Source organism: Cetorhinus maximus, chromosome 6, assembly GCF_964194155.1.
Source record: "Cetorhinus maximus chromosome 6, sCetMax3.hap1.1, whole genome shotgun sequence".
In the NCBI taxonomy this organism is placed as follows: domain Eukaryota; kingdom Metazoa; phylum Chordata; class Chondrichthyes; order Lamniformes; family Cetorhinidae; genus Cetorhinus; species Cetorhinus maximus.
Genome location: NC_135884.1, coordinates 91,665,646 through 91,693,271, shown reverse-complemented (window position 1 = coordinate 91,693,271; position 27,626 = coordinate 91,665,646). Strand labels below are relative to the sequence as shown.

The 27,626-nt window shown below is 41.8% G+C and overlaps 1 protein-coding gene across 1 annotated transcript; it reads right to left on the bottom strand.

The window, feature by feature from the left end:
• Nucleotides 1–645: 645 nt before the first annotated feature.
• Nucleotides 646–19,483, bottom strand: LOC144681422 (mixed lineage kinase domain-like protein). Its single transcript, XM_078543014.1, has 11 exons — nucleotides 19,033–19,483; nucleotides 18,158–18,259; nucleotides 15,818–15,992; nucleotides 13,354–13,465; nucleotides 11,938–12,052; nucleotides 11,683–11,818; nucleotides 9,349–9,433; nucleotides 3,696–3,844; nucleotides 3,109–3,158; nucleotides 1,333–1,473; nucleotides 646–695 (listed from the first exon to the last, which is right to left on the bottom strand). The coding sequence occupies exons 1-11, from the start codon at nucleotides 19,427–19,429 to the stop codon at nucleotides 646–648; spliced, it is 1,512 nt and encodes a 503-aa protein (XP_078399140.1). The 5' UTR covers nucleotides 19,430–19,483.
• Nucleotides 19,484–27,626: the final 8,143 nt, after the last annotated feature.

Here is a 27,626-nt window from a genome sequence, read left to right as displayed (position 1 = left end):
GGGAAGGCAGTAAGAGCAAGACAGTTTCCTGGTTAGCCATATTGCAGATGGCAACAGCAAACCACTGCAGTACTTTGCCAAGCATAATCATGAGCCAATCCAATGGAAGTCCAATCCAATGGAAGTTCATGTTTGCCAAAGCCCTCTAAGGGCATGGTACCTGGAGGAGGAGGTTTATCTCACCAATTCAGATCAATCCTGACCTTTTAATACATCTCAACATCTGATTTACTTTACTCACTCCACCAAACACTATTACTGTTGCGACAATTTATTGTCAACCAGGCTCTTTTCTAGTTTCAATATAAGTAACAGCCCCTTTCTGAATTTTTTTTGTCCTCATGTGAAGCAATTGCATTCCAATTCCCAAGTTTATTCAGATTATCTTGTAGCTTATCCTGTTTGGTTCTTTCATTAGCTTTATAAAATCAGAAATTACCCACCGTGCTCATGACTCCAAGGTCAAAATTATTTATGAAAATAGTAAATAAATCAGACCCCTGTTTGTTTGACTAAGAAGCAGAACCTAGGAAATGAAATGGTTCAGCCTGTAGGAACTGTCATCATATTAGCAATTAAATAACAAAATAATGGCTTCTGATTGAAGAACCAGCTTCTGTCATGGTGAGTCCTGTTTGGTGTTTCCTATGCTGATTTGCACTCTTCTTGGATCTGCAGAAGTTGATCAACCACAGCTGGAACAGAACATAATGAATGACTAGAAGGTAATGAGAAGTCAAACCCAGACCACAGTCCAGAAATCACAAACCCTCCTCATCCAATTCATCAGTTAGTTAGAGGTGTCCTTCACTTGGAATCTTCTCTTGTGGTGAGTGGCTCTCATCTGAGTACTGAAGCAGCACTCTCCTGAGGCTCCTGGGCAATAACTGATTGAGAAAAAGACCCTTGTTCTTATGCACTTTCCAACAGAATGTACAAACATAGGATATACAAGAGCTTTATTCACCGTACCAGCAGATTGCAGGGGAACTCTGCCTCCATCAATATACCAGCAGGGCACAGGGGAGTTCTGTCTCCCTCACTGCACCAGCAGAGCGCAGGGGAGTTCTGCCTTACTGACTGTAGCAGAGTGCAAGAGGGATTCTGTCATACTCTCTTACTCACACCATCTTCCTTGGTCCCCATTCTCAACAAGTACCACCTTACAGCTGACTGGTGAGGGCTGGACTTCCCTTTGACTCCATTGTAAATTGTTCATGCTAGTAGTAAGCATAGCAAATACACTAGGCCAACGTGTACAGAGAATTGCTCCTCCATTTCCACTCAGTACAATCTGAAGATCCAGATTATCAAGAGTAATACATCACCTACCTCCAGCTGATGGGCGTTCAAACGGCTCAAAAGCACGGCACTCATTAATCAGCTCAACCAGGTCTTGAGGACAGTCATCGGGGAGTGGCTCACGGAACCTTTCCTCATAAACCAGTCTGTGAATGCCCTTGGGATCAACACCTGATTGAAAAAGAGTAGATTTGAGTTTCATTTTCATGCACATTATCAGTAACATTGGGCACACATCGGTGGTACATTGTCCTTTCAGCATCCAGCAGTATCATCACTTGCTCTGGCTGGCTGAGGCCGTGATGACCAATTCCACCCTGCCAACCCTTCCACATCCGATTACCTCCCCCTCCCCCACCTCTCCAATTCCCTGTACCCAGCCTTGGCCCCATCCCTAGCCCAGTATCAATCATCTGAAAAATAATTTTCTTTCTACACAGCAGTTTGTTGAAAATTTGATTGTACACAGGAGTTTCTTGAAAACTTGATAAACTGCTACCTGTAAAAAAAAATGTTAATCTCCATCATACCCTGTTGAAAATTACAAACATAGTGTGAGCCACATAGAATGGTCTGGATAGCAGATGGGGGGTTTTGTTCATGACCAGCTGGTTCACATATCCATTAATGACTTACGACAACTGTTTTCAGCACCGCATAAAACACTGTGGCCGCGCACAGAGCAGTGTTTTTGATCTATACCTTACTTGCATATTGGGTTCAACTGTAGAATCAGCTGTAATTTGAGCTATAGCACACTGGGAGGATCAGCTAGGCATGAGCTGTAGACAGATTTTCAGCTTCTACTGTGCTGTAGCTCACGCCATAGTTGATCCGTAGTTATCTCAATGGAATTGCAAACCTTAAACTAAAGCAATGGGACTTCTCTAGTTAAATCATTCGATTAAAATGGCATTGGCATCAGTTTGAAGAAGTTAGACTAATCTTTCATTTGAGATTACTGATTATGTCCAAACAAATAATTATACGCTTTGTGTACATTTGATTTGAGTGGAGCTGACTGCATGTGCACATCAGGTGGAGACAGAATCAGGTTCAATTGTGATGTTTTCTGTGGTCAATTAGCTTAGCCTGAGACAGTCAGAGTCGAGTCTCACACTCGAGACAGATATTGGGTAATGGCCAGTGTCCATGGACCCTGAGCCCAAAACGAGTCATGCCTTCAAAGAAGAGGGGAAAAGATGGACTCAGTGTATTACTGATGGACTGTATCACCTGTAGTCTCAGTGGTCGTACTCTTACTTCTGCCAGAAGGTTGTGGGTTCAAGTCACACTTCTGAGACTCAATCATATAATCTAGGCTGGCACTCCTGAGGGAATGTTGTACAGTTGGAGGTACCGATCTAAGATAAGATGTTAGTTCTGTCTACTCTTTCAGCTGCATATAAAAGATACCATGACACTATTTTGAAGAAGAGCAGAGAAGTTCTCTTTAGTATCCTGGTCCATATTTAACTCTCAACCAACATTATGGAAGTAAATGATCTGGTCGTTATCTCATTGCTGTTTGTGGAATCTTGCTGTGGCTAAATTGGCTGATGTGTTTCCTACATTAGAATAGTGACCTTTTTTCAAAAGTACTTGCTTGTCTGCAAAGAGACATCCTTGGGTCATGTAAAGAAATGCATGTTCCTTCTTTCTTTCGTTGGCTATCACATCACTAGTTAGTGAGCTATGAAAAGCAAAGGAAAATAACCAGAAACAATTGTGCTTAACATTGCAACCTACAAACAGCAGCAGGTCCCAGATGCACATTAGCCACAGTTAGTTGTATACACACAATACCTTCAAATGGTGTTTTACGGCCACTGATTTCCCACAGGACAATCCCAAGGCTGAAAGGAAAATCAAGGTTCCATTTTAATCATATGTTTTACTCGGAAGGTACAGCCGCACAGTCAAAGAGGGAAAGCGGTCTGCCAGAAATTGCAGTTCCATTAAAATTGAAGTATGGAAGGAGAAAAGACAATTTGGACCAATGTGCCTGACCCTCAGCAAGCTGAATTTGTCCAATCTCCAGAAAGAAGCAATCAGCCACAGACAAGCCTTCACCAACATAAAACTTGAGTAAATATCACCAATGATTATCCTTAATGATTATCAAGTGAAGTAGCAGGATATTAATCCAGCCTCATAACCTACATTTACAGCTCGGGGAAGTTGTATTCCACAGCTTTCACATTGAGAAGCCCCAACTAAAAGACCAAGGTGCAGGAGACCACCAAGAAAAGAGCATGAGAGAAGATGAAAGTAAATCAGGAAATAGTAACAAGAATTACAATTGCATTGAGGGTTCAGGTTAGTGGAATGCATGCACTAATATCTTTTGACAAATTCTCATGCTTCTAGTTATGAGACTTTGCAATGATTACCTGTACACTTCACATTCCTTATCGTACTGGTAATTCACCTCATTTAGCTGCTGTGGTGAGAGATATTTGATTTCTGATGCTGAATCTGTCTTTGTCAACTTGTTACGTCTGATTGAAGTTTCGGTCTTTGTTAGTTCCAGCCCTGCTAACTAAACAATGAGAAAACAATTAGCACTGGCTTTTCCTGAAGGTTAAGTATGTTTCTGCTCGTGTTTTAAATGATGTTCTTCTGAAACAAGCTGATTGAGGAAATTATAAAGGGAAAGAACTTGTATTTATTTAGCACCTTTCACAATCTCAGGATGTCTCAAAGCTTTTACAACCAACAAAGTACTTTGGAAATGTGGAGACTCAAGTAATAGAAACTAGGAGCAGGAGTAGGCCATTCGGCCATTCGAGCCTGCTCCGCCATTCATTATGATCATGGCTGATCATCCAACTCAATAGCCTGCTCCCGCTTTCTCCCCATACCCTTTGATCCCTTTCGCCCCAAGAGCTATATCTAACTCCTTCTTGAAAACATACAATGTTTTGGTCTCAACTACTTTCTGTGGTAACGAATTCCACAGGCTCACCTCTGGGTGAAGAAATTTCTCCTCATCCCAGTCCTAATAGGTCTACCCCACATCCTCAGACTGTGACTCCTGGTTCTGGACTCCTCCATAGTCGGGAACGTCCTTCCTGCATCTACCCTGTCTGGTCCTGTTAGAATTTTATAGGTTTCTATGAGATCCCCCCTCATTCTTCTGAACTCCAATGAATATAATCCTAATCGACTCAATCTCTCCTCATATGTCAGTCCCGCCATCCCAGGAATCAGTCGGGTAAACCTTCGCTGCACTCCCTCTATAGCAAGTACATCCTTCCTCAGATAAGGAGACCAAAACTGCACACAATATTCCAGGTGTGGTCTCACCAAGGCCCTGTACAATTGCAGCAAGACATCCCTGTTCCTGTACTCGAACCCTCTGGCTATGAAGGCCAACATACTATTTGCCTTCTTTACCGCCTGCTGTATCTGCATGCTTACCTTCAGCGACTGGTGTACAAGGACACTCGGGTCTCGTTGCACATTCCCCTCTCTCAATTTATAGCCAGATAATAATCTGCCTTCCTGTTTTTGCTACCAAAATGGATAACCTCACATTTATCCACATTATACTGCATCTGCCATGCATTTGCCCACTCACTCAGCTTGTCCAAATCACACTGAAGCATCACCGCATCCTTCTCACGGCTCACCCCTCCCACCCAGCTTTGCGTCATCTGCAAATTTGGAGATATTACATTTAATTCCCTCATCTAACTCATTAATATATATTGGGAATAACTGGGATCCCAGCACCGATCCCTGCGGTACCCCACCAGTCACTGCCTGCCATTTGGAAAAAGACACGTTTATTCCTACTCTTTGTTTCCTGTCTGCCAACCAGTTCTCTATCCATCTCAATACACTACCCCCAATCCCATGTGTTTTAATTTTACATGCCAATCTCTTATGTGGGACTTTGTCAAAAGCCTTCTGAAAGTCCAAATAAGCCACATCCACTGGCTCCCCCTCATCAACTCTACGAGTTACATCCTTGAAAAATTCCAGTAGATTTGTCAAGCATGATTTCCCTTTCATAAATCCATGCTGACTCTGTCCGATTCTGCCACTGTTTTCCACGTGCTCAGCTATTAAATCTTTTATAATGGACTCTAGAATTTTCCCCACTACTGACGTCAGGCTGACTGGTCTATAATTCCCTGTTTTCTCTCTAATTCCCTTTTTAAATAGTGGGGCTACATTAGCCACCCTCCAATCTGTAGGAACTGTTCCAGAGTCTATAGAATCTCGGAAGATGACCACCAATGCATCCACTATTTCTAGGGCCACTTCCTTAAGTACTCTGGGATGTAGATTATCAAACCCCGGGGATTTATCGGCCTTCAACCCCATCAATTTCCCCAACACCATTTCCCTACTAATATTGATTTCTTCAGTTCCTCCCTCTCACCAAACCCTGTGTTCCACAACATTTCTGGTATGTTATCAGTGTCGTCCTTTGTGAAGACAGAACCAAAGTATGTATTTAGTTGGTCAGCCATTTCTTTGTTCCCCATTATAAATTCCCCTGTTTCTGACTGTAAGGGACCTACATTTGTCTTCACCAATCTTTTTCTCTTCATATACCTATAGAAACTTTTACAGTCAGTTTTTATGTTCCCCACAAGCTTACTCTCGTACTCTATTTTCCCCTTCTTAATCAATCCCTTGGTCCTCCTTTGCTGAATTCTAAACTGCTCCCAATCCTCAGGTCTGTTGTTTTTTCTGGCCAATTTGTATGCCTCTTCCTTGCATCTAATATATATCTAATTTCCCTTGTACGCCATGGTTTGGCCACCTTTTCCTGTTTTACTTTTGCGCCAGACAGGAATAAACAATTGTTGCAGTTCACCCATACACTCTTTGAATGTTTGCCATTGCCTATCCATCTTTAAGTAACGTTTCCCAATCCATCATAGCCAACTCACCATCATAGTTTCCTTTATTAAGATTCAGGACCCAAGTCTCAGAATCAACTACGTCACTCTCCATCTTGATGAAGAATTCTATCATATTGTGGTCGCTCATCCCCAAGGGGCCTCACACAACTAGATTGCCAATTATTCCTTTCTCATTAGCACAATACCTAGTTGAGGATGGCCTGTTCTCTCATTGGTTTGTCAATGTATTGGTCCAGAAAAACATCCTGTATACACTCCAGGAATTCCTCCTCTACGGTATTGTTACAAATTTGATTTGCCCAATCTATATGCATATTAACATCACCCATAATGTAGGCAGGCAATTTGTGCACAATGCTTATCTAAAACATTGATTTGTAAACTGAGATCAATAGGCCCTAATGGTGTCCAAGCTTTTGGAGCAGGGCGGTCAGAACTACATGTCACAGTTTGTGAGTAGGCCACACGTGATTAAAATTCTGCAGGAGAAATGCAAAATTCCCAGAGGAAAAATGTGAGACTTCCATCCCCAAAAATGCAAAACTTAACTGCAAAAATAGGCTGGCTACTTGTACCTGCTATGGTGTCAGTGGTGCCTCAGTGGTAGCACTTCACCCTCAAGTTAGAATGTTGAGGATTCAAGTTCCACTCCAGAGACTTGAGTACAAAATCTAGCCTGATATACCCGAGGGAGTGCTGCACAGGCAAGGGCACCATCTTTCACATGAGACAGACCAAAACCCTGTTTGTTCTTTCAGGCGGGTTTCCTTATGATAGGAGGCAGAGTAAATTAGGCCTATACTCTCTGGAGTTTAAAGGAATGAGTGGTGATCTCATTAAGACATACAAGATTCTAAAGAGGCTTGCAGGGTAGACACAGAGGTTTTTTCTCCTAGCTGGGGAATCCAGAACACAGGGGCACAATCTCAAGATAAAGGGTTGATTATTTAGGACTGACATAAAGATCATTTCCCTGCCATCTGCTGTCCTCTCTCTCAGCCTGGACTGGGTCTGGTCCACTGTTGTCCAGGGTCCTCACTGCCAATCACATGACCTTCATTGCCTCAGTGTTCTCCACAGTCATCACCAGACCTGCTGCTGCTTTACCTTCATCTGCTGTCTTGCCCATCACTCTAATATCAGCTGCTCAGTTTGAAGGTTTGGAAGCTGCAGCTCAAGTGTTTTCACTTAACACCTGGGGAGTCAGTAACAGCTGTGCCCTGATAGTGCTCCTTCATTGGTCTAAACCCACCAGTCATAGGAACAACGAGCTGCCTTTTCTAAACCTCCAAGGCCTGGTAGTTTGAAGAAGGCGACACTGAGCAATGCTCATAAGGTCTTTGATGAAGTTTAGCACATGAGGCAGAGATATTTCAAATCCCCACTGAATCAATTTCATGGATATTTTAGGTTCCTGGCGAGTGCACGATTAGTGTCACAGTGGTATAGTGGTCTTCACCAGGAATCTCCTGCACTCTGTTCTCAAACTGTTTCTCATTTAAGTCAATGACATTCTAATGATAGAACATGTCATTGGGCATGCTCACAGCTTGCTGATGACATCATTATTTCGGTATCTTCCATGAGCTCAGAAATAGTTTCAATGAAGCTCAGGTCTCCCATCTTCTGTAAACTTCAGCTTATCCAAAACTCTGCTACCTGTCCCATAATTTTCACCAAGTCCTGTTCACCCATCACCCCATGTGCTCACTGACCTATATTGGCTCCCTATATGGGAACACCTCGATTTGAAAATTCTTATTTTCGGGCTCAAATCCCTCTCCAACCATGGCCTTCCTATTTTTGCAACCTCCTCCTGCCCCACACCTCTTCACGATCTCTGCGCTTCTCCGATTCTGGTCTTTTGTACAATCCCAATTTTCATTGCTCCACCAGTGGTGCCTTCAGCTGCCTGGGCCCTAAGCTCAGGAATTCTCTGTCTAAACCTCTCCAGTGTCCATCTCTCTCTCTCTCCTTTAAGATGCTCCTTAAACCCTACTGCTTGACCAAGCTTTTTGTCACCTGTCCAAAGATCTCTTTATGTAGCTCCAAATTACATTTGATAATGCTCTTGTACCTGTTACAACCTTTGTGTGCACTGGTCACCAAATCCTCTGCCCTACCTGTAATGTAACAATGCTCCCTTCCAAATCCAGGAATTCACCATAACACCTCAGGAAACACTCCACAGTACTTGCAGACACTTTTCAATAGCAGAAGTTTTTCAAATTCATCATACCTGAAAGTTGGGTGCCTGGCCCTTTAAGTAACACTAGTGTGGGCTCCTCTTGCAGCTGAACGCTTGATTTTTGGTGAGTGACGTACTGTGTGAATTTGTTGAATGCATCTGCATGCTCCTAATTAGGAAAATTGGCATCACATTAGCCAGTAGGGTTGTATGATGTCAGAATAGTGCTAGCTCAGCTGCTTCCAACACACGCGGGGCACCCAGGCAAACACTCTACTCAAACTGGAGGCAGTGTTATGGATATGAATATTGAATCCTTACTGTTCCTCTTTCCAAATCCTTCACTGTCTACTCTAGTTAATGCAACAGTTTCCAAAAAGTGACAATGTTGGGCTAGATATTAGGGGTGGGGTTCTGTCACAGACTAGTCGCCAATCAGAGTGAGAGTGGGGGGCTGATAGGGATGGTGAGGAAGTGACTCATCTAGTTGGGGAATCTGCAGAGGGGTTAGTGATGAGAGCTGCTTAATAAATCTTTACTGAGGCTGTGAATGTTCCTTTACTCAGATTGTGACTCTACTTATTAATGCAGAAGGATGTGAGTGAACAGGACCCTCTGATAAGCGAAGGTATTAAACACTAGAGTATTTGAAGTAGTGTTTGAGTGTAATTTTCACATTTATTGACATTCAAAAAATACAATAGTGAATCTGCCATTTAACTTATACACCTGGATCAATCTTCTTCCCCATTGAATAGAGACATTCCTACTATTATTGGCTTGACCAAGATACACTGCATAACCCATCAGACCATCATCAGACACATTCTATAACCATTCCCAGACATGCACCAATCTCGTTATAACTGGTAATCAGAGAGATTTCATTACTCCATTACCATCGACTAAACTCAGACAGACACGTAGCCATTGCCCAAACCAGATATTTGCTGTCATTTCCCAATTCAAATGTACCTTTACTCGATAATCTTCATTGACCAGGAAGCTGGTGCTGCTAACACGGCAATGAAGCCTGGCTTTTTCTTGAGACTGATGCAGCCTGAAAGTAAACATAAGTCACCTTTCCATGTGAGCCATAGAAGTTCCCCGCGGAAACATTTCCCCACATTCTAAGATGCAAAGCAATGCACCAGATAATGGTCATCAGCAAAGAGGAAGCATCTTCCCCCAGACAGACTGGGCAAAACAAAGGAGCTTCTCCTGAAATCAGTGATTTGCAGGAGTTTTAGCTGCTGAGAAATTCTCTGGTGAGTTTAGTGGGGTGGTCACAAGCCCAATCTCTCTCAGGGTGCAGACAGACCCGCTTTCCAATGTTAGCTCGGATACAAATGTAACACAACATCAACAACTTGCAATGGCTTCTCTTCCCACTCCTGCACTGTTATGCTGCTGTCCCCCAAGGATATATACTTGGCCCTTCCTGTTTCTCACCTACATGGTGTCTACATGTATGCTGATGACACCCAGCTCTATCTCACCACTACTTCTCTTGACTCCTCCAATGTTGCTTAATTATCACTACTTACCTGACATCCAATACTGAATGGGCAGAAATTACCTCTAATTAAATATTGGGAAGACTGAAGCCATTGTTTTTGCTCCATACTCTGTTCTCTCACTACTGACCCCATCCCTCTTCTTGGAAGAAGTATGAAATTGAGCCAGTCTGATTGCAACCTTGGTGCCATATTTGTTCCTGAAATGAGCTTCTAATGTCACATTCATGCCGACTCTAAGTTCCCCTTTTTCCACCTCTGCAACATCACTCGACTTTGTCCCTGCCTCAGCTCATCTGCTGCTAAAACCTTAATCAATGCCTTCATTAACTCTAGAATTCCAATGTACTCCTGGCTGGTCTCCCACAGTCTACTCTCTGTAAACTTGAAGTCGTCCAAAACTCTGCTGCCCATATCTTAACTCATAGCAAGTCCTATTGCCCTTGCACCCTGTGCTTGCTGACCTTCACTGGCTCCTGGTCAAACACTGTCTTGATTTTAAAACTCTCATCCTTGTTTTCAAATCCCTCCATGGGTTTGCACCTCCCTATCTCTGTAATCTCCATCAACCCCGCAACCCTTCGAGATTTCTGTGCTTCTCTAATTCTGGCCTCTTGTGCATTCCCAATCATAATTGCTCCAGCATTGGTGAGCATGCCTTTAGTTGCCTAGGCTCCAAGCTTTGGAAATCGCACCCCCCCACCACGCAACCCACCCCCCACCACACCCCTCTACCTCATTTTCCCCCTTTAAGGCAATTTTTAAAACCTATGTCTTTAACCAAGCTTTTGGCCATGTGCACTAATATCTCCTTATATGGCTCAGTGTCATACTTTGCCTTATAATGCTCCTATGAAGCGCTTTGGGACATTTCATTATGTTAAAAATGTTCTATAAATATGCTACTTTTGTTATTGCATTTGCATAGCATCGTAAAACACTCCTTGGCACTCCATAGGAATGTTATTGAACAAAATTTGACACCAAGTCACATATAGAAATATTAGGTCAGGGAGGGCAGAATTGGGGAACTGAGTAAGTTAATTTGTTGAACCACCTAACAAGTTGATGGAATGTTACTAATTGTTGCTGATGACTGAAGGAGCATAAGATCTAGTTAGCTTAAGGAAATACACAGTGCAAACCAAGATGGAGCAATGGTCCTTGGAAAGCAATGCCCACACCTCTACACTGTTTGCTCTATCTGGTGCCACGACTTGAGTCAAGCTCCTCTGGTACCGAGATACATACAATTCCCACTGCTAAAGCAGAGGGAGATACATCTCTGCGGTTTTACATTTATGTGGAGATCCAGTAGTAATTCGCAAGATGAAAGGGAGACCAAAACCAGGGGCCGTAAAAATAAGACAGTCAATAATAAATTCAATAATAGATTCAGGAGAAACTTCTCGATTCGGATAATGGTTAGAATGTGGAACTCACTACCACAAAACGTAGATGAGGCAAATAGCAGAGATGTGTTTAAGGGGAAGCTAGATAGCATGAGGGATAATGATATAGAAGGATGTGTTGATTGGGTGAGATTGAAGTAGGGTGGGAGAAGGCTCTTGCAGAGCGTAAACACCAGCATAGAACCAGTTGGGCCAAGTGGCTAGTTCATGTGCCGTAAATTCTATGTAATTCTAAAGTATAGTGATATGTCATTGTTAAGGTTTGAATCATCCTAAAGCTGTTCACAAGGACCACTGTGGTGCTTTCTGCAGAATTGTAAATTACTCTGTGTGGGATCTCAGAAGATACAGTCAATGTCCAAAATAGTTGTTTGGCTTACCAGTAAACACCTCTGGCAGTGTCCAGTGACATCCGAACCCGTGTTGACCAAGGGAGCGGTTTCTGGCTGTCCACTACATTTTTTAAGGTCCCGTGTTCACAGTACTCCATTATGATCAAAAACTTGGACTTGTGGACTAAGAGCACAGATACAGGAGGATCAGTTGTTAACTCGTCATGTGAGAGACTTCTGCCTGGTTTTCAGATGTGTTCCCCAATCAATGGAACTAGGGACAGGATTGCAGCTATCTCTCACTGAGGCCCACAGCTTTCAAAGTGAAATTAGGTTGCCACACATCCAGTTTTGAATCAAACTCTCCAGTTTTTGATTGGGGCCTGTAATGCACATGTGGCAACTGAGTTACAGGAGACTGTGAAGTGTACAAAGGTAGAAATTGGCCATCATAAATTCCTGAATTATTTAATACATAATTCCTAAAGCATCTAACTATTATTAAACACAAGTTAATTTTCTTCATTTCTTCTGGATCTGGTGAAATGGAGTAATTAGTTAGCATGGTTTTCAACTAAATTACATCCACATAAGAACTTTAGTTATAATGGCACCCCAGGCCCCTCCCAATCCTCTATCATTGTGTCCTTACTTGGGAAGGGAGGTTGTCACCTACAGACAACAGGGAGAAGGGAAGAGAACTATATCGGACTCTAGTTCAGCCTCAGTGGAATTCCTCATTCAGATTTCCCAGTTAAATATCTCTTTAGATTATTTTGCTAAATTAATGTTTAAACCAGATACAGTAGTTTATGGATAAAGACTATTCAATGAGGACCTTTATTTCAGGATCGCTTTTTTGTCACAAAGTAACACTACATTTGAAAAAGATTTGTACCCCAATCCCAATCGTATAAGGTTAGTGCAGGAGAAAATCAGTGTGAGGGAGTCACCTTGCCAACTCTCCTACACTTCCTAACATAGGAAGGCCATTCAGCCCTTCGAGCCAATTCCACCATTCGTTAGATCAAAGCTGATCTTTATCTTAATTTTGTTTACATGCTTTGGTTCTGTATCCCTTAATACCCTTGCTGACAAAATTTTAACAATGAGAGTTTGAAATTTTCAATTAACACCCCACCCCCTGCACCCTCCTAACTTCCAAACCCCCCCAACCACTTCCACCCCCCCACAACCTCCACACACATGCATGCACAACAAAGCCTCACCAGCTTTTTGAGGGAGATAGTTCCAGATTTCCACTATCCTTTGCGTGAAGAAGTGTTTTCTGACATTACACCTAATGGTCTAGCTCTGATGCCCTTTATTCTGGACTCCCCATCAGAGGAAATTGCTTCTCTCTATCTAACTTTGATCACCTTAACCACCTCAATTAAATCCCTCCTTAACTTCTATACTTGAGGAAATACAAGCCTTGTCTGAGTTGCCTGGCCTGATAATTTAACCCTTTCAGCCCCGGTATCATTCGGCAGTGGTAAATGGAACCTGATCAGCAATTTGACAGAGAATCCCAAGGCCAGGAAACTGAATAATGGAACTCAATTCATCCTGGAAATTCTGAACCTGAAATGCCATAGAGGGGAGGGACTGGTAGACAGATCCATCCAGTAATTTAACAGTAGATGGACCAGTAGCATATTATTACAAATGCACAAACATTCTCCAGTAATGGTGTAATTTCACATATTGCAATAGTACCTGGGTGCACTCACCTTCCCTACTCATACAGATTCCATAAATACGCACAATGTTGTCTGATCTGAACTGATTCATAGTTTCAGCTTCTCTCAGGAAAACTTTCTGAACCTCTCTGTGATGCAAAAAGAAGTGCAGTTACTCAATAGCGAAGAGATGCTGAGAAAGTTCGGAGATTAATTTGCTGGCAATGTGTGTCATAGAGTGGTCAGTCGCAGAAGTACATCAAAGATCATCGGATCTTAACAGGACATGAAAAAGGCCATTCAGCTCCTCCTGCTTTTGCTGGCTCTTTGAAAAAGCCATACAATTTAATCCCATACACCAGCAATTTTCCCAGGACTCTGCAAATGAAGCCACTTCAAGTACATCATTTTGCCTTTTTAGGTGGAATATGATTCCATAAATCTTTCATGTATGTTTCAAATTTTAACAACCCTCTATGTGAATAAGTCCTCAATTCCTGTCTAGTTCTTTTGCCAATTATTTTAAATCTATTACCTCTGGTTTCTGACCCACTTGCCAAAGGAAATAGTTTATACTGGGATCTCTTTTATGTCACAAAGTAACAGTAACGTATCTGTGCTCCAATTCAAATAGGATCAAACCCCTTTATAATTCTGAATAACACTATTAGGTCTCCACTTAACCTCTCTGCTCTAAGAACAATAATCACAGCTTCTCTAGTCTCTCCATATTGCTGAAATCCCTCATCCCTGATATCATCCTCGTAAACCTCCTCCGTACCCTCTCCAAGGCTTGAACATTTTTCCTAAAGCGTGATGCTAAGAATTGTACACAGTACTCCAATTAACCAGAAATTTGTAAAGGTTCAGGATCATTTCCTTGTTTTTATATTCAATGCCCGTTTCTAAAGCCAATTATCCCATGTGCTTTAACCAGCTTATTAACTGTGATACCTTCAAAGATTTGTGAATATGCACCCCCAGTTCCCTCTGCTCTTGTACCCTCCTCAAAATAGTTCAATTTACTTTATACTGTGTCTCCACGTTACCTGTTCCAAGGAGCACCACTTCACACTAACCCACACTAAACTGCATCTGCCATGTGTGTGCCCATTTCACCAGTCTGCCTTCATCCTCCTGAAGTCTATCACACTCACTATTTACCGCATTGCCAAGTTTTGTATGATCAGAAAACTTCAAAATTGTAGTGCCATATAACCAAATCCAGATCATTTATAAATAATAAGAAAAGCAATAGTCCTAACATTGACTCTTGGGGACCCCACTGCACTTCTCTTCATTTAAGAAAACATCCAAACACCACCTCTCTCTGCCTCCTCTTTGTTAGCCAATTTTGTACACTGCCCCTTTAATACCATATGCTTTTGCTTTTCAAATAAGCCCTTTATGCAATACTTTATCAAATAAATGCCTTTCAAAAATCCATGCATATAACATCAACTGCACTACCTTCATCACCCCTTTCTGAGTTAATCAAAAATCTCAAGCAGGTTAATCAAACATGATTTAACTTGAACAAATCCATGCTGGCTTTTCCTGATTAACCTATGCTTCTCCAATTTAGAATGAAATTTGTCCTTGACAATGGTCTCTCATAGTTTTTCCACCACGGACTTAAATCTATTGTCCTATAGTTACTAGACTTATCTCTTTCATCTTTTTTTTGTACAAGGGTATAACACTAAGAATCCTCCTGACCCCACTCCCATAACTAACATCCTCTGCACAGTAATCCCAACCATCCTGTCTGATGGAAATGCTGACTGGGATCTCTCTTTAGTGTCCTCTTAGAGGGGGCAGAGAAAGTGAGAGAGAAGTTTTTTTTTCAAAGGACGATCTAGCTCATCACACTCCCCAGGTTCAGGTTCTACTTATACCATTTTCTTAAATCATCTAACTTGAAAGCAATACTTTATATCCATGTGGTACAATCTTCCTGAATATTATAATGTAGTGTCCAATAGCACCCCATTCAGAAAGCTGTAGACCCAATAATACTCTATCCTGTAACCTAAAATTGTCTATTTGATTGTTTATCAGTATATTTTACAACAAACAGAAGTGAAGGATTTTTGTTAGCTCACATTTCTCAGGCTCTGAACTTCCAACCATTATCTTAAATCTTCAACCTCATAAAATTTCCTCAGATTAAATAGTCTGCAGCTGTACTTCTAACCAGTGGTTTACAGGGAAACAACATCCACTGCCTGTTGGCTGATGATCTCATTTAAACTCACGGTCAATTGGCTGATGGGACCACTTACACTCACTGCCATTGGATGACTGAACCACCCAGGCTTGCTAGTAACTGGCTACTTTCACTGCCAACAGTTGCTACCTGTTGGCTAACTGTACCACCCATGCTTATTGTAGATTGGCTTGACCGTATCACCAGCATTTGGTGCCCATTGGCTACTTTAGTCATTATGCTTGACACACAAGAGAAGGTACGACCTATACTCATTATAATCCATACTCACTTTATATTGGCAGACTCACTAATGAAGCGTTTAATGGCAACAGGCTGTTTCAAGAACACTCCCTTGTAATACATGGAGGTGTCAGTTGTCAGGAAAGGTTTATTGTCCTTCTGCAACTCGTTCATGTTAATCTCCCGGATCATATCCACTGGTGGAAAGGAGGCTGCTTTTTTATCTGCATCCAGAAAGAGAATGAAGAGAGCAGAAAGAATGAGAAGATTACAGAAAAAAACAAATCACTGTATCCATCACCACAATCCAAAACTTCTCTGCAAGATTTTAGCTTCCACAATGTGAAACAGATGAGACAAAGGCTCGTTGGTCTAGGGGAATGATTTTTTCGCTTTGGGTGTTTCTGTTGGGTAATATGTGAGAGATCCTGGGTTCAAATCCTGGATGAGCTCATTGACCTTGTTTCCTATTATTGGGGAGGTGTTATTGTCACTGGAATAGTAGTTTAGGGACCCAGGTTCAAATCCCACCACAGCAGATAGTAGAAAAAAAATCTGGTAATAAATATGGGTATACATATAAAGATTATGTATAGGTATTCAGTGGGTTTAAACACTCCTTGAAATTTCTATCCCCTTTATGGGGAGGTGGTGACATAGTGGTATTGTCACAGAGTTGATAATCCAGAGACCCATGGCAGACAGTGGAATTTGATTTCAGTAAAAATCTAGAATTAAAAGTCTTCCCTGGTGGTTAGGATTCTGCACTCTCACTGCCACAGCCTGGGTTCAATTCCCAGTCAGGGAATGAAAATTTCTTGATCTTGTGAAATTGTTAAAACAAGTGTTGATTACTTATTGTAAATAAAGAGAAATTTTATTTAGTTAATAAATATTTTTATTTACTTTTTTAAATCTCTAAAGGTCTGGGTGGACTCATTACTTCTGAATTGAGTGCACACATATTCTCATAATAAATACAAATTGCAAAACCGCTGTGATAGCGCGACCAAGTTTCCCTTGTGGATTTGGTCCACCTGGCACACATCATCTGCCATGTCATAACAGGGGTCTGTGTGTGCGCGCGCGCGTGTGTGTGTGTGTCTGTGTGTGTGTCAGTCAGAGTGGGAGTCAGTGTGATCCTCTGTGTGTGGTGTGTGTTAATGGGTGTCCTTGTGTTCCCGTGTATGTGTTGGAATGGGTGCCCCTGTGTGCGTATCAGAGTGGCTGTCTGTGTATTCCTCCGTGTGCATGTGTGTGGATATGTGCAGTATTAGTGTGCATGTGTGGAACATGAGTGCATACATAACTCGATTCAATTAATTACATTCAGCAATGCTGCATCCTCGATGCAGAACATCAATTAATGGGATTGTGAGTCGCAAAACAGGCTACAAAAGCACTCGAATTCGACTCATTAATTTATTCTCTAACCACTTATGCAACTAAAACAGAAACATGGGGATGCCAGTGCAAGAGTATTAGGCACCCTAGGCGAACCTTCAGCCTTGCACGCACCCCCATCCCCCACACAATTAACTTCTGAAAATGAATATTGTGCATTAGTATTAATAAGATAACTGATTGCACATTCCCATTGTTCTACACTTTTCACAGGATATGCACTAGAAGAGATGTACATGTGTAATATAGTTCACACGATGTAATACTATGTGTTCCTGCAACAGTTACTAGATGATTTTATGCGCAATTTACACAATCAATAATCATTATGATAGAGCGAGGTAGATTATATTACATTCTTTAATATTATTTACCGGTTCGCTGTTTTGGAATAGTCATGTAGATGTACTAATTTGTAAAATTGTCACATAAACAGAATGAGGAATATATGAAATTTTGGGAAAGACTCCAATGTAAATACATGGAAATCTATATGCCGGTCAGTATATGTGGATGTATATCAGTCGATCTAGGCCTTTTCCACTGCTGAAGCCTGTTTGTTTACTTATGTAGTTTCTTCAATAGTTCATTCAGTTTTTTGCTGCCCCCAAATTTTGCCACCCTAGGTGACCACCTGGTTTGCCTAATGGTTGCGCTAGCCCTGGAAACAAGCTGTGGGACAGCATTGATTGCTTTCAGTATAACAACTTGCATTTACAGAGCATTTTTAACATAGTAAAATGTTCCCAGGTGCTTCACAGGAGAGGTATCAAACAAAGATGTGGCTGCCTGATGCAATCGGACAAAAGAAGCGACACTAACAGTTTAAGAATGTGTGGAAATTGAAGAACAGGAAACAGCCAAGAGCTCTATTGAGTCTATCTTATACTGACATAGTGTAACGTCAGCATACCTTCCCTCCAACTTAAACCTCTTGTTAGAAACATATTGTGTGGCCTGTGCATACAGCCTTAATATTACTCACTGGATATCATCATGGTCTTGATCTCCTTTATTTCTGCTGTCAGCTCTTCCAGGCTCTTCTGGATTTGTGGATTTGCTGAGTTGTCACATTCATCAGGCAGATCTGTGGGGATATGGTTTACAGAAAATTTAGAATTTCTTCCAGAGTAACAGTTGCAATGCCTTCAATTGCCTGAGTAGCAAACAGGAGGCAGAAGTGGTGTACAAATGGAGAAAGTCCATGCGGGGCTCAGTGTTAAAATCTGTACTTTTCAACATTTCCATAAACGACCTGGGAGAAGGCTGTTGATAACCTTGGGGTAATGTACCCCTTGGGGGGAAGCTGACAGGATCAGACTGATCATCAACTGCACCCCCCCCCGCCCACCCACCCCTTTCACTCTCCAATTCAGGCAATGGAATTACACTGGATGTATTCTTATACACTGTACTCATCAAGCAGCTGGGTATAAACCATATGTTTATATGTGAATCTATAAATATATAAATATAATATGTGAATGACAACTAATGTGGTAAGTTTAACGAGGGGAAAGGGGAGGGAAAAACAGAGAGGTGACGGCGTAAGGCAGAATCTGGCAAGAAGTCCAATTTGCAAGGTACTAGCCTGGAGAAGAGCATAATCTTTGGTTGGATATAATATTTGGGACTATTACCATTACTGCTAAACTCCTGTCTAACAGCTCAACAGTGACGACAGGGTGGTTGTTATTGAGTTCTGAATTAGCCTGGACACTTCAAGCACCTCTACCCCTTTCTATGACAAGATTCTCTTGGTATTGTTTATCCAGTGCTTCCTCAATCTTACTTATCTTCATGTTGCACAGGCCTGGTCAGTGACATGGTCTGATTACTAACCCTCATAGCAGCTATTACCTTTCTTCTCTGCTTCAATGATTCTCTCCAGAGATTTTTCATCCTGTTGTTGATCCTCCCTGTCCTCCATTTTCCGGGACTCCTCTTTAAAAGTACTCTCTGTCTGAGCAAGTCTGACATTTAGGACCAGTATCAGCTGCTGGGCCGCGTCATTCAGACGGTCGTTGATGTGTTCAAATTTCTCAAGGATGTTTGAAGCTCTCACAACCTTCTTGATGCTCCCCCAGCTGGTGAAGCTCTTCACTAGACCCTCCGCATTTTGTAACGTAATTTCCAGCTCTCTCAGGACCTTGTTGATGTTGTGTTTCTCCAGAAACGTCACGTTCTGTATCATTTTCACTGATACCATCAGCATCTTGATCCGAGAGTGCAGGCGCTGACACTGGCTCTTGTTCATCTTCACTTTTCTGAGATGAGAGTAAATGGCTGTGGCCAGGCTAATGATTTTGGGAATGTGTTCCATCTGAGGAAAAGGGAGGAAGCAGAACAGTAATGGATATGAAAGTTGGGCCTCATTGTTCTTTCTGTCACTATTGAGACCTAGGTGAGATTGACACATGCACACACAGTTAAGTAGGGATATACACGATTACCTCTGCAGCATTGTGCCCGATCACCTGCTGTAATTGACAGAAGATCCACAGAAACATTGGAGAAATGGCGCAAATTACATTTTACTCTGACAAAGATGCTATATAAATGTAAAGTTGCTGTATTTGAAGTATTGATAATAGAAGGATGTGTATGTTTGTGATGTTGACAATGTACAGATGTGTATATTTGAGATTTTGACCATTTAGAGTGTTTATATTTGTTGTAACACCTTGGGATGTTGTAATATGTTAAAGGCGCTATAGAAATAAAAATAGTTGTTGTTGCTGTTTATGCATGTCTTATTATACAGTCACGCAATGGTTATGTTACTGAATCAGTAGTCGAGAGGCCTGAACAAATAATCAACCAGGAGTTCAAGTCCCACCGTTGACAGTTTGATCAGTTAAAATTAATAATTTTAAAAATACTTGGAAATTCTGTAACTCTGGTATTAATAAAAAAGACTATTGGATCATTGTAAAATCCTAATGGGTTCACTAATGTTCTTTAGGGATGGACACTTGCTCTGCATACCTGATCCTATATATAAGAAGACAGCTCACCACCACCTTCTCATGGCAACTAGGACAGGCAATAAACGCCAGCCTTGTCAGTGAGGCTCACATCCCAAGAATGAATGATTAAAAAAAATCTATATAGATAAAGAATTACTGCTTTTGTGCCAATATTTGAGAAAATTTGTCACACTACAAACATCACATTTTACATAAAACACTAATAAAACACAACAGCATAACATTAGCAGAATCTCAAAATGAGAAAGAAGGCTAGTGATTTCTTGGTGTATAGTATTCTTTCTGACACTGAGATAATCTGGAGGGTTTGTTGAGAAAGGGATTGAACACATGCCAGTCTGCAGGAATCTCTATTGGCCTCTTTTTGAGCTCTGTAGTTCAGTAGACGAATGGATTTGTTGACAGTTGATTTGATCCCAATTGTTTCTCCTGAATTTAAAATCCAAGGGGTTGTAAACATACCTTTTAAATGATCACGCTCCTTTTCTCTGCTTTCTGTTCAACAAGAGAAGCTCCTATTGCTAGCAACGAAGTTTCAAATTTCACTTCCTATAAATTCTGTCAAAGTTTACCCTCTAACTGCTAATATTTCCTGTTCCACCCTCCTTGAAACTCAGCAGCTATTGGATAGTCCTTGAAAATGCACCTAGCTGCCGTGCTATCATCCTATCACACGTCTCCCAGGGAGCCCTCTCCGCCTTTTCATCAAGCTCATCCATTCCATTCACTGCTGCCTGTCAATCCAAAACTATTGCCAGACACCACCTGTTGGGGCTTTGTGGTTACTGCAGGAAATTCTAAAACTTCTGCAGGTTAAATTGGACAGCACCTGAAAACAGATGCGGAGATTTTGTTTCATTGATAAGATGTGGGCGTCACTGGCTAGGCCAGCATTTATTGCCCATCCCTAATTGCCCTTGAGAAGATGGTGGTGAGCTGCCTTCTTGAACCACTGCAGTCCCTGTGATGTATAGTACAGCACCCATGGTGCTGTTAGGGAGTGAGTTCCAGGATTTTGACCAGCAACAGTGAAGGAACGGCAATATATTTCCAAGTCAGGGGAACTTCCACGTGGTGGTATTCCCATGTTTCTGCTGCCCTTGTCTTTCTAGATGGTAGCGGTCATGGGTTTTGAAGGTACTGCCGAAGGAGCTTTGGTGAGTTCCTGCAGTGCATCTTGTAGATGGCACTGCTGCCACTGTTCATCGGTGGTGGAAGGCGTGAATGTTTGTGGAAGAGGTGCCAATCAAGCGGGCTGCTTTGTCCTGGATGGTATCAAGCGTCTTGAGTGTTGTTGGAGCTGCACTCATCCAGGCAAGTGGAGAGTATTCCATCACACTCCTGACTTGTGCCTTGTAGATAGTGGACAGGCTTTGAGGTGTCAGGAGGTGAGTTACTCGCCACAGAATTGCGATGCATGAATGCCCCACGCCCATTCAGTATTGTTAGAAATTAGAAATAGGGCTAAAATACATATACATATAAATATTCAGCTTGAAAGGGATGAGTTAGAGATGTGTGTTTAGTTTTACTGAAAATTGCTTAGGGTCACATTGCTATAGAAACAAAGCTAATAGAATGATAATTCTTAGATGATGACAATGATATCTCACTTGTAAAGGGGGCCACAGACAGACAAGGCTAGTGGGATAACTATTCTTAGGTAATGTTAGTTAGCTTGAACAAAGGGCCATAGTTAGATAAATGCAGGAATAGATAACCATCGTGAAAGGCCGTGCGAGGCTTTTAATTTAACATTGCTTAATTAAGATGCGTCCTGAAGTACATGAGTTCATTAGTATGTGGAATTAGAATAGAAGTTACTTTCTTGAACAATACCAAGGTTCAACAGCTTGATAAGGAATAAGAACGGCTGGACTGAATGCCCATTTTGAACAACTTGTTAACAGGTCTCACAAACATTCCTAGACATAAATAACTGATAGTGGGAATAGGTACAAAGAATTGAAATTTTTGGGAGGTAGTTTGACCAGAGATGGAATGTTGCTAGGAAGGTGAAACCGGTCAGGGAGAGCAGCTTGAGATGCGACAAGGAAAAAATTATGTGAGAGTGATTGATCAGGTGAGAAGGCTCAAGGCACTAATGTCGGGTGAATGGTACTAAATGTGGTCATTTCAACACAAGTTTTAGACAAAGGACTCAATATTTTACAAGATATTTTGAAATAAAGTAAATCCTTATAGGATCACAAGGCCTTGTCAATAATCCATTCAAGTAACCACTCCTCAAAAAGGGTATTTTTGAGACTTTGGGAAAGTTTAGTGCAGTAGGCAGTGGAAAAAACTCTGAAGGAAGACTTTGGCCAAACACTCCTGAGTAGTTCGAGAAGTTGAGAAGACTTGGGCACTGAGAAATGAAGTGGAAGAAGAAGAAAGAGCTGGTTTGCACATGCCAGCTGTCCTACCGGATCTGGATCAGTACTCGATACCTGTCACGGTCGTTTTTTTTTTTGCTGTATAACTGGTGTGTTACATTCCATCTTAAACTCTGATTAAACTCAACATCTCATATTGGCTGTATTCAATCCTGATTGATTGATTAGGTAGTGATAACTCACAACTAGTTTTTAAAAAATAAAGGAAGCACAATGTAATGTAAGCAGCACACCAACTGTGGTAATTATAGTTTTGGGAAACGTTGGACTATAGCTTTAAGAATAATCCTGTGTTGTAAGATCACGTGATCTGTGTAAACCAATATGTTAACAGTGCGGGGAACCTCGAGTGGAGAGTTCTTCTTTAGTTATGGAGTTTGATGGACACGTATAGTTGCTGCTGCTGTCTTGTAAATAAAGTTAAATGTTTCCACTAAGAAAAGCTGTCTGAAGGTCAACTCTATAACAAACTGGCAATGAGGATAAATCAGATTTGGTGCTGTACCTCACCTAGCGATTGTGGGTTTCTAAGTTCATTAAAAATAAAAGAAGATACATTCATCCAAAATGACACAGTTTGGCCGAATTGATCCCTTTGAGCCAGTCACAGACGATTGGTCTCAATATATAGAACGTCTTGCATTCTTCTTTAAAGCAAACAAAATCACAGGGGAAGAGAATGATTCTCCAGAGTATTTGCGGGAGCAAGACCTACAGTTTAATTTGAAGCTTGATGGTCCCCAGGGCCCCAGATTCAAAGACCTTCAGTGAATTAGTAGATCTCATTAAAGGATATTCTCAACCCATGCCCTCAGTCACAATGCAGAGGTTCAGGTTCAACTCACGGAATAGAGTCCAAGGGGAGACAATTGTTACCTACATGGCGAAATTAAAACAACTAATGGAATATTGTGATTTCATGAAACCCTGAAATGACATGCTCAGGGATCGTTTAGTATGTGGCTTCTGGGAAGACACTATTCGGCGAAGATTGCTGGCTGAAGTGAATCTTGATTTTAAGAAAGCGTCAGAAATAGTGCTGGCGATAGAAAGGGCTGTAAGGGATTCACAAGCAATTCAAGGGGCACAAAATGGCACCGTTCTCCTCATCAGGCGGGAACAGTCAGCCAAAAGTGGCATGAAAATCTGGGACTCCACTGTGAAGCAGGAAACAGCCGCCACTAACCAAAAAATGAAAGGAAACAGCTTAGCAACTAAATCAAAAAATAATTTTCATCAACAATCAGTCTTCTAGTGATTGGCAATTTAAAAAAATAGAATGTTATTTTTGTCACAGATGTGGACATATAATGAGACATTGCAAAGCGAGATTTAAACAGGTCTCCAAACAACAAATGAAGTCCAATGAAGTCTATCATGTAGAAGAGCCAGAAACAACCAATTCTGACATTTATTCATTCTTCAACATGAAATTTGGGAAGACAGAGCCAATATTTGTTACAGTGCAAGTGAATGGTAAACCATTAAAAATGAAAGTAGACACGGGTGCTTCTACCACTGTAATAGGAGAACACACTTTCAGATATTTAAATAAACGTGATCAACAATTAAATTTGGAACAAACATCTGCCAAGTTGAAAATGTAAACAGGTGAAGAAATCCAAGTAAAAGTAATCACCAGAGCAACTGTTCATTATAGACACCAATCAGCACAGCTACCAGCGTTGGTGGTAGAAGGTGAAGGGCCAAGCCTTCTAGGGTGTAATTGGTTAAAGGAGAATAAATTAAACTGCTCAGAAAGATTCCAGTTGACTCCAGCAGGTGGACTGCCAGGGCTACTTAAAAAAAGGACACCGTCTTCAAGGATGAACTGGGAAAAATCCAAGGCCTACAGGCCAAGATTTATATGGACCCAGAAGCAACCCTTCGCTTCTTGAAAGCAAGATACACCTTGAGAGGGGAGTCTGACGCTGAATTGAACTGGCTACAGAGGCTGGGTGTCATAAAAGCAGTTCAGTTCTCAGAGTGGGCAGCACCCATAGTCTCTGTCCTTAATCCAGACCATACTGTCCAGATCTGTGGGGACTTTAAACTAACAGTCAACAGAGCAGCCAAACTGGACACAAACCCTTTTCCCAAGATTGAAGACCTATATGGCAAACTAGCAGGAGGGATAACTATACAAAGCTTGACATGAGTCGTCCATATCAACAACTGGAGCTGGATGACGCCTCCCAGGAATTCATCACCACAAATACCCACAAAGGGTTATACCAATATACACACCTGCCCATCGGTGTTTCCTTAGCCTGTGCCATTTTCAGAGGACAATGGAGAGCTTACTACAGGGATTACCTCAGGTTGTGGTCTATCTGGATGATGTACTGATAACTCGGTTCACAGAAAAGGAACACTTGGCTAACCTAGAGGGAGTCCTGGAACAATTTTTAGAAGCAGGAGTGCACCTGAAGAAGGAAAAATGAACTTTTCAAGAAAATGAAGTCATCTATTTGGGCCACTGGGTAGATGCCCAAGGGTTACACCCAGTTGAAGAGAAGGTCAAAGCAATAAGAGAGGTACCTGCTCCAAGGAACACCTCTGAATTTAAATCATTTTTAGGGATGATAAATTATTATGGGTGATTTCTACCAAATTTATCCACAGTTCTGTCCTCTCTATATTGACTGCTAAGAAAAAACCAGTGTTGGTTTTGGGAAGCGCCCCAAAAAGAAACCTTCATGAAAGTAAAACAGCTCTTACACTCTTCAAATTTGTTAATGCATTATGACCAGATGAAGGAATTGGTGCTAACCTGCCTAAATCATGGCAGGAGACCTCAAAGCCGTGGTGTGCCCCTCCTGCTCTATGTGGGAAGCCGGGAACATTTCCAGTGTCCAGGGCCAGCATGTGTATGGAAAGTGTCTCCAGCTGCAGCTCCTGGAAACCCGGGTTTCAGAGCTGGAGCGGCGGCTGGGGACACTGTGGAGCATCTGCAAGGTGGAGTGTATCGTGGATAGCACGTATAGAGAGGTGGTCATACTGCAGGCTAAGAGTCCACAGGCAGGAAGAGAATGGGTGACCACCAGGCAAAGCAAGAGGACTAGGCAGGCAGTGCAGGAATCTCCTATGGCTATTCCCCTGCAAAATAGATATACCACTTTGGATACTGTTGGGGGGAATGGCCGCTCATGGGAAAGCAGCAACAGCCAAATTCATTGCACCACGGTTGGCTCTGCTGCACAAGGGAGGAGTAAAAAGTGTGCGAATGCAATAGTTATAGGGGATTCTATTGTAAGGGGAATAGATAGACGTTTCTGTGGTCACAAACGAGACTCCAGGATGGTATGTCGCCTCATTGGTGCTAGGGTCAAGGATGTCTCAGAGGGGCTACAGGACATTCTGAAGGGGGAGGATGAACAGCCAGTGGTCGTGGTACAAATTGGTACAAATGACATAGGCAAGAAAGGGATGAGGTCCTAAAAGCAGAATATAGGGAGTTAGGAAGTAAGTTGAAAAGTAGGACCTCAAAGGTAGTGGATTACTTCCAGTGCCACTTTTTAGTCAAAGTAGAAATAGCAGTATATATTGGATGAATATGTGGCTGAGGAGACGGTGTGAGGGGGAGGGTTTCAGATTCCTGGGACATTGGGACCGGTTCTGGGGGAGGCGGGACCAGTACAAGCTGGACAGGTTACACCTGGGCAGGACTGGGACTGATGTCCTAGGGGGAATATTTGTTCGAGTGTTTGGGGAGGGTTTAAACTAAAATGGCAAGGGGATGGGAACCTATGCAAGGAGTCAGAGGAGGGGGAAATCAAGGACAAGAACAAAAGACAGAAAGGGGAATAAGAAAAGTGATAGGCAGAGAAATCAAGGGCAGGAATCAAACAGTGCCTCAGTGAAAAATAGTGGGACGGGACAAGTAATGTTAAAAAGACAAGCCTTAAGGCCTTGTGCCTTAACGCAAAGAGCATTTGCAATAAAGTGGATGAATTAACCGCGCAAATAGATGTAAACAGGTATGATATAGTCAGGATTACGGAGACATGGCTGCAGGGTGACCAGGGATGGGAACAGATCATCCAGGGGTATTCAGTATTTAGGAAGGACAGACAAAAAGGAAAAGGTGGTGGAGTTGCATTGCTGGTTAAAGAGGAAATTAACACAATAGTGAGGAAAGATATTAGCTCTGACAATGTGGAATCTATATGGGTAGAGCTGAGAAACATTAAGGGGCAAAAAACATTTGTGGGGGTGTATATAGAGCCCCAAACTGTAGTGCTGATGTTGGGAATGGCATTAAACAGGAAATTAGAGATGCATGCAATAAAGGAACATCTGTAGTTATGGGTGACTTTAATATGCATATAGATTGGGTAAATCAAATTAGTAACAATACCGTAGAGGAGGAATTCCTGGAGTGTATACGGGATGGTTTTCTGGACCAATATGTTGAGGAACCAACTAGAGAACAGGCCGTCCTAGACTGGGTATTGTGTAATGAGAAAGGAATGATTGGTAATCTAGTTGTGCGAGGCCCCTTGGGGATGAGCGACCGTAATATGATAGAATTCTTCATCAAGATGGAGAGTGACGTATTTGATTTTGAGACTAGGGTCCTGAATCTTAATAAAGTAAACTATGATGGTATGAGGCATGAGTTGGCTATGATGGATTGGGAAATGTTACTTAAAGGGATGACGGTGGATAGGCTATGGCAAACATTCAAAGAGCGCATGGGTGAACTGCAACAATTGTTTATTCCTGTCTGGCGCAAAAGTAAAACTGGGAAGGTGGCCAAACCATCGCTTAAAAGGGAAATTAGAGTTTTTTAAATCCAAGAAAGAGGCATACAAATTGGCTAAAAAAGACAATTGACCTGAGGAATGGGAGCAGTTTAGAATTCAGCAAAGGAGGACCAAGGGATTGATTAAGAAGGGAAAAATAGAGTACGAGAGTAACTTGCGGGGAACATAAAAACTGACTGTAAAAGTTTCTATAGGTATTTGGAGAGAAAAAGATTAGTGAAGACAAATGTAGGTCCCTTACAGTCAGAAACAGGGGAACTTATAATGGGGAACAAAGAAATGGCTGACCAACTAAATAC